Genomic DNA, 8,505 nt, shown 5'->3' on the forward strand with positions numbered 1-8,505 from the left:
AATGGCTCTAAATCGCGCGTTGGCAGGGAACACAGGGGAAATTTAGACGCGCAGCGAATGAGTTAAACAATATCTGTATTCTGTATCACAATTCTCAGTCTCTTCGCCATCAACAGAAAAATATCATTCATTGACATCACTTGATCAGATAAAAACACTGACAGCTGCAGAGCAGAAAAGACAGACAACAGAACATATCATCCATTGACATCACTTGATCAGATAAAAACACTGACAGCTGCAGAGCAGAAAAGACAGACAACAGAACATATCATTCATTGACATCACTTGATCAGATTAAAACACTGACAGCTGCAGAGCAGAAAAGACAGACAACAGAACATAATTCATTGACATCACTTGATCAGATAAAAACACTGACAGCTGCAGAGCAGAAAAGACAGACAAAAGAACATATCATTCATTTTTGAGAAAACACAGATCCTACTCTTAGTCTTAACTCGAACATTTTCTTCTTCTTCTTCGTTCATGGGCTTAGACTCCCACGTTCCCTCATGTTTTTAGCACAAGTGGATTTTTACGTGCATGACCGTTTTTACCCCGCCATTCAGGCAGCATACGCCGATTTCGGGGGAGGCATGCTGGGCATTTTCGTGTTTCTATAACCCACCGAACTCTGACATGGATTACAGGATCTTTTCTGTGCGCACTTGGTCTTGTGCTTGCGTGTACACACGAAGGGGGTTAAGTCACTAGCAGGTCTGCACATAAGTTGACCTGGGAGATCGGAAAAATCTCCACTCTTAACCCACCAGGCGGCAGCGACCGGGATTCGAACTCACAACCTCCAGATTAGGAGGCTGACGTCTTACCACCACGCCACTGCGCCCGTCACTCTCCAATTTGAAACAGAAAGTCTTTTCACAAAGTTTCAACACATTACAAGGATGTTGCTACAAATTAGTGCTAAATGGACAATTGTCCTGACTTAACTCAACATGAATAGGACATTTGACAGGCTTCACAAATTTCAATAGGACATTTCAGGTGACCTACATTGTGGTCGTACACATTATCGTCTGCCATTGACTGTTCTCTCTTTATCTCGTCATTTCTTCTCTTTTGTTTAATTGGGGTTGCATGTACCTCATAAATAGTTTGTTCCATCAGCTAAGTTTAAAAGCAAAGAACCAGAAGGCAAGACTCTCTCTCTCTCTCTGTCTCTCTCTCTCTAGTGGATGAATGTGTCGGTTTTAAACATGTGCAACAGTTACTCCTTGTCTGTATTGTTATTTTGATGAAAGATTGTGTTTTTTCCCGTTTATAACAATAACAAAAATCAGGTTGAAAGAAAGAAGGGTTAGACAAATGACAGGAAATTAGTTACCTCCCTTGATGGGAGAAGAATATGATTTCACCAATTAGTTCATGAAGCAAATGAACAAATGACTGTATTATGACGGCTTCAAATTAACAACAAACTTATTTGAAATGGCTTTGTTCCTTATGATAACTTTTAAAAGGACCCACAGGCACAGTACTGAAAACCCCAAAACATCTGATCTTCAAGGCAAGAAATTACCGTAAAAGTCGACCTATAAGACGCACCTGGGTATAAGCCGCACCCCCCGATTTTTAAAAAAAAATCAGAAAAATCCATACACAAGCCGCTCCGGCATACAAGCCGCGCCTAGAAGCAAAGTTCAAGTCAAGAAACATCGAAAGTCAACGAAAAAAAAACCACACACACACAAAAACGAACCGGCTAACTTGTCAGTTTTGCACTTTACTTTCAGCATCAGATGTTGAGTGATTCACAGAACTCTGGACTATCAAACTGTCCTCTCGTCCTGCACACAGCACCTGTAGTTAGTTCTGTAAATCACTCAACATCTGATGCTGAAAATTCGCTGAAGTCGGACTCCTCAGTGTCGGAGATGAACAAGTTCAGAATGGCTTCTGGCACAGAGTCACCGGAAGTGTCACTCTCGGCCCCACTGTCAGTGGCTGTCGTGTTGTCTGTCGCATCGTCTGCTCCAGTGATGATCTCAGCCTTTCTGAAGCCGTTGATGATCGTTGACTTTTTGACAGCATCCCAAGCTTTCAGGACCCACTGGCACACATCTGCAAAGGTTGCTCTACGCATGCGGCCAGTCTTTGTGAATGATTTCTCGCCATCCACCTCTCCCACTCATCCCGCATCACCACTTTGAAGGGCCGGTTCACACTGATATCGAGGGGTTGCAGGTACTTTGTTGTGCCACCCGGGATGATAGCGATGATGGAGTTGGTGGCAGTGACTGATTTTTTTACCTTCTCAGTGATGTGTGCACGCATGCTGTCCATGACTAACAGAGCTTTAGTGCGACGGAAGAAACCCCCTGGCCTTTTCCCATAGCATTCTGTCAGCCAGGTGTCCATCATCTTCTCATCCATCCACCCCTTCTTGTTCAGACGTGTTGCAATGGTGCGTGCTTTCAGACGAAGCTGAACAGTTGAAACACCGCGACCATCCTCACGTTGTGTGTTGACCCAGTCCTCCATTTCGTTTTCTAATTGTGGCCAGCGTGCCTTGCAACCACGGAATGCTTTTGTGGATTTCTTGCATTTCACAAGTTCGCCTCGTTGCTTTCGCCAACGCCTAATCATGCTTTCATTGACGCCGATTTGTTGAGCAGCAGCGCGATTGCCTTTTTCAACAGCCAAGTCTATGGCTGCAAGTTTGTAGGCTGCATCATAGGCCTGCCTCCGTGTTTTCGGCATCGTGGTTGTACGTTGCTTTGTTTTAGGAGATGTGCGTGTTGCTGTTCTCTGTAGTAGCAATGCGAAGTGATCGATCAAAACCGGTGTATGCCAACCCATTACTGTGTGAGTGTAAGTTATTGTCATGCTTCAAACTTCCGAAAAGAAGGTGAGTGAGTGAATTGAGGTAAACACAGTTGATTCAAGGCCATTACACAGCGGCGATCCAACTTCCGGAAACTAGGTCACTGAGCGAAGTTGGATACACGCCACTGATTCAGAAAAAGTCATTCATAAGCCGCACCGCCTTATAAGCCGCAGGGGTCCATTTAGGAAAAAAAAGTCGCGGCTTATAGGTCGACTTTTACGGTACTCCAAACCTGAGAGAGACTGATTCTGTACCAGTGGGCTACTTAAAGTGACTGGATGTAACAAGCTTTAATATACTGATGCCCTGAAACAGTTGTCTTTCCCTCTCTCACTGTCTAACTAGTGATTGTGTGTGTGTGTGTGTCAGTTTGGTTTGTGGTTGTGTCTGGTGGTTGTGTTGTGGATTACACATGTTGCAGAACGATCTTGCATAGCGGCAAAATGTTGTCACAGCTCTGCGATCTATTGACCAATGCGAGGAAAATTTAATCGGACACAGTCCGCCTTCTACAGAGTATTATAGGACATCTGACTAGAGACCTGACCATATAAATTGGACATTTGAAGCAGTTAATCGGTCTATGACCGATGTCCTAACGACATCCCTGCATTATTTGTTTAACTCATTTCCATCCTTTCATTACACCAGTAAACTTTTGCAATTTCTTTTTAAACATAACTCAGCAGTTACAAATGCAATATATACCGTTGTACAGAAAACACAGCAGCGACCACAAACAAAGCTTTGTTGCTACGCTGCTGTGCCTCCTCCATTACCCTAACACTCACCACAACTGAATCGCTACACTGATGTGCCTCCTCCATTACCCTAACACTCACCACCAGGCATGGGAATTGAAAAAAGTAAAAAAGGCTGAACATTTTCAAGTAATAGCAGAGTCGACGACACGAAGCGCCTAGCCTTAATGGGGTAATAGCAGAGTCGACGACACGAAGCGCCTAGCCTTAATGGGGGGGGCATGCCCCCGAACCCCGCCTTACTAAGGGGGTCCGGGGGCAAGCCCCCCCCCCCCCCCCCCCAATTTTGTTTCTCCAAACAACCCAAATGGTGCAATTTGGTGTCACCTGAGCTCCAAGTTTGCCATTAAACTCAGATTTTAGAACCTTTTTTGCCTCCCCATTTATTTTTCCGGCGGACACTTTTCCTTTTTCGGCGGAACAAAAAAAAAAGGTCGGCGAAAATTTGCCTTTCGGCGGACAATTCCCATGCCTGCACCACAACTGAGTCGCTACACTGCTGTGCCTCCTCCATTACCCTAACAGTAACACTCACCACAACTGAATCGCTACACTGCTGTGCCTCCTCCATTACCCTAACAGTAACACTCACCACAACTGAATCGCTACACTGCTGTGCCTCCTCCATTACCCTAACAGTAACACTCACCACAACTGAATCGCTACACTGCTGTGCCTCCTCCATTACCCTAACAGTAACACTCACCACAACTGAGTCGCCCAAAGCTTCGTTGCTACGCTGCTGTGCCTCCTCCATCTTACTGCGTTCCGCCTCCTCGTAGGACGGAAGTGTGGTCGCCTCCACATAGTTGGGAAGCTTGGCTGCAACAAAAAGAAACGTTTCACACAGCCGCTTCAAAGTTCAATCAGTAAGCCTACTGTCACAAAGGCAATAAATGCGTGGAAAAAGCTGCTACAGCCATGGAAGACTGTGCATGTGAAGAGAAACTCATGTAGCCAGGACGTTTGTTTGTTTTGTTTGCTTAACGCCCAGTCCACCACGAAGGGTGATATCAGGGCGGTGCTGCTTTGACATTTAACGTGTGCCACACACAAGAAAGAAGTCGCAGCACAGGCTTCATGTCTCACCCAGTCACATTATTCTGACACCGGACCAACCAGTCCTAGCACTAACCCCATAATGCCAGACGCCAGGTGGACCAGCCACTAGATTGCCAATTTTAAAGTCTTAGGTATGACCCGGCCGGGGTTCGAACCCACGACCTCCCGCTCACTGGGCGGACGCCTCACCACTAGGCCACCGTGTTGCGGTTAGCCAGGACGTTTTGACCGTCTAGATACATATTTTTAATCCAGGTCAAACTGAAATCTATTTTGTCTTTTGTGTCTGAGAACAATGCTGATAATGTGAAAGGTTTGTCACACTAATAGTCCCACTCAGCAGTGTATGAACCTGGTTTATTATGTTTACAAAATGTACATCTAATCACTCAGTTCCCCACTAAAAGTTAAACTAAGTGCATGGCACACGACAAAGTTCTCTTATAACAACTTGATGCTAGCTGTCTACCTGGCTGAGCCATAGGAATATCGGCAGCACACGCATTGCCTTCTGCTTCATAGGGTGGTGGTGCTGGAGGCACAATCATAGCCATTGCTACAGGCTGCGCTGGCACCTCCTCATTTTCCAGCTGCAAAAAGAACACACACTGATGTAGACAAATACAAATGCAGAGAGAAACACGGTTACATTAAGAATATATGCACGCATGCATACACACAACCAACCATGACCATTTTGTGGATCTTGTTGACCTTCAGAGCTCATACTTGTTCATAATGCATTACACCTTTGCAAGACTTTGTTTGACTTGTGATTGAGATTCTCTCATACTAAAGAGACTCCTGTGCTATTGCTTTTTAGCCCTAGCAGCAGTTTTGCTGTGCTTGTTCCATGTTTAATTATGCTTGTCTAAGCAAGGCTTGAGTAAGAGGCAGGGGGCCACCTGCCATACTGATCACCTTGCCCAGTAGTTCAGGGGTGGACAAAGATTAGGTAACACTAGTCACTACACAGCAGGAAAATAAATACATTTCATCTTGAAAGTTAAATAGTCAAATGGGTGGGGAATGCACACTATGTATATCATGAATTCATGAAAATATGGACAGAGAACTGGATCATGAACAAATGATCCTGGTTGACAAGTGTTTTCCGAAAACTTTATCGTGGGCAATACACGCCCAAGAACAGTAGAACAGAAGTAGAACTAGACAGTCCGAGTCTTACCATACGATTTATTATTCCTGATCCAACTTTCGTACTAACCAAGTAAGAGAGAACGTATCTACCATAGATTAATCAAAGATAGTTGAACAGGTTCAATTATCTACACAATTTATCGCTGACAAGTGACATATGAACAGAAAGTGAAGCTGTAGATCAACTGGAAATTTGCTGACGGCATGATTGATTGTGATACAACACACTCACAACTGTTGATGATTTTCCCATCTGGTCGATCACTAACACCGTAAAATATATGTCCTATGTTATAATCAGATGTCATAGATAATTCATAACCCCCTTAAAACAAAATCAGCCCCGTAGATATGTGCTTTCTTCCTAAAACTCTTACCACTTCGTATCGAACTGTTCTGTCCATGGCTGACCAACAAAAACAAATATGGCGACAGTCTACATATTAGGGGGATTTTGATTGGTTGTTTGATAAAGTCGGCAACCAATTGTTGACTGTGTTAGAAGAACTCAGTCCTCTTATAAATTATGGCAAATAAAACAAATTTGTATTATATTGTTATTGTTTTTGTTGTTGTACTGTAGTTGTGTTTGTTTTTTTATCATGATGAGCGTGATGGTGCTGGTGTCACTGACGGTGACGGTGTGACGCCGTCATCTTGGCCCATGCCGTCATATTACCCCCTCGACTGACTGAGTTATCGGAGACTGAAATGTTTTCTGGTAAAATTAACGAAGTGAAATTATTTAAGGACGAAAAGCATGTCAGTTTCTTGAATGTGAAGAAAATTGGTGGTGAAATTTAATAGATTTCACCCGAAAAATCGATTTCTTCGAAAACGTGTACCGAGTGGTTACTCACAAGTCACACTAGCGGCACGCATTACACCACAGCTTCAATGTCCTTATTACTTTGCTCATCAGTAAAAGGCAGATTTGTACAGGTGAGTCTTCAGTTTAATCTTAAATGATGGTAGTGAGGGACTGACTGGCGGACCGCTAGGGGAAGTGAGTTCCAGAGTGTATCTGAATTTTAGAGGAAGAAAAAAATCAACCAGCCAAGATCTGAGAATTGTTTTGAAGGGAGACAATCAACCTACTTTTAGTCAAAGCGCCTTGTACAGCTTTTGTCTCCCTTGCCACAGTTCTCATACAATGCCTTGCTCGACTTTTGTCGTACCAATACAATGTGCATTTACGTGACAATGGAAGAATGGGTGTGGATAAAAATGTCGGTAATATCACAAATGTTAAAGCAAAAAGTACTGTCGATTATGTTATTAGTGATGTTGAGCTCATGTTGTCAGTGGTCAGTTTTGAAGTTGTTGATTTTGACCCGTTGCTTTCTGATATACACTGCCCGCTTGCGGTCAGTTTCCACATGGCTATTTGCACTGATAACAATAATGAAGATGTCAATATACAATCTGAAAACACTGATTTGGTTTCAAAACGTTGTAATAGCAACCAGAGTAAAATAAGTTGGTGCAAAGATGCAGCCACAAAAGTTGCTTCTTACATAAATGAGGAAGATATCATCTCATTGCAAACCCTACTTGATAATGACGTGGGAATTGCTACCCTCAATGAAAAATTGAAATCCATAATGCTTAAATGCTGTGAAAAATGTGATTTGCTTAAACCAATCCGAATTGGAAAAAAACAAAAAATGCGACCGAAAAACAAACGAAAGCCTTGGTTCAATGAGGAATGTTACGCACTCTCAATGAGTGTGCCAAATATGATGTGTACAAGAGTAAGTGGCTAAAAAAGATAGAATCTATTCTAAATGATTGTGGTTTATCATTTGTGTGGTTATTCCCTAATTCCGTGTCAACCAATTGGCTGGCAAATACTCTTGCGCAAAAGCTCAAAGACATCTATATACAAGACTGGACCAAGGCCTGTAATGAATGCAGTAAGGCTGATAATTATTCACTCTTCAAGATGAATTTTCATTATGAGAGCTATCTCGATAAACTACCTAATTGCTACAAAATCGCTCTAACAAAATTTAGAACGAGTAACCACAAGCTTCCAATTGAGAAAGGCAGATACACCAACCTCCCAAAGTATGAAAGAGTCTGCACAAAGTGCAACCTAAATAGAGTTGGAGACGAATTTCACTTTCTTTTGGAATGCCCTGCCTTAGCTGAAATCCGTGAGAAATTCATTCCCCCTCATTTTAGACAACATCCCAACTTTTTCAAGTATTCTAATCTCATGACCACCCCGAATCGAAAAAAGCTGCTAAACCTGGGTAAATTTGTGGCAGAGGGCTTTAAACTTCAAGTTATAAGTAAGCTGCATAAGGAAAGACTTCAGCGGGTTTTTTTCCCCCCACTGCATGGGATTAAAAATCAGTGTACAATGTGTAAATATATACTTTTTCTGTGAATGTGTGTGTGCGTGTGTACACGACTATACCTAAATGTGCCAACTGAAAATATGTGACATCATGCAATTGAAGATCTTGTCAGTCAATTTTTCCCCTGTAAAGAAAAAGACCTAGCAAACATGACATCCTACTGCATGTGCTTTACGCTCTCGCTGAACAACTGCATGCTACATTCTTTGGTTTCCAGTTTTATGTCACGTCACGCAATAGGTTGCGACGCTGTGATGCATCAACACATGCAAATTGTTGCGAACAAAGCTCTCGTAGTACGGTA

General features: G+C 42.9%; 1 protein-coding gene across 2 annotated transcripts in view; it reads right to left on the minus strand.

Moving 5' to 3' along the window:
- Positions 1-6,306, minus strand: part of LOC138969513 (NEDD4 family-interacting protein 1-like) — a 13,989-nt gene extending 7,683 nt beyond the window's left edge. Inside the window, exons 1-3 of one of the 2 annotated variants that reach the window (XM_070342327.1) lie at positions 6,213-6,306; positions 5,144-5,264; positions 4,319-4,434 (exon numbers count right to left, since the gene is read on the minus strand). In XM_070342327.1, the coding sequence (XP_070198428.1) occupies positions 4,319-4,434; positions 5,144-5,264; positions 6,213-6,239 (264 nt within the window). In that variant the 5' untranslated portion in view covers positions 6,240-6,306. The other variant, XM_070342328.1, reaches the window with a different exon arrangement.
- Positions 6,307-8,505: the final 2,199 nt, after the last annotated feature.

The sequence above is a fragment of the Littorina saxatilis genome, linkage group LG6, assembly GCF_037325665.1.
Source record: "Littorina saxatilis isolate snail1 linkage group LG6, US_GU_Lsax_2.0, whole genome shotgun sequence".
Classification (NCBI taxonomy): domain Eukaryota; kingdom Metazoa; phylum Mollusca; class Gastropoda; order Littorinimorpha; family Littorinidae; genus Littorina; species Littorina saxatilis.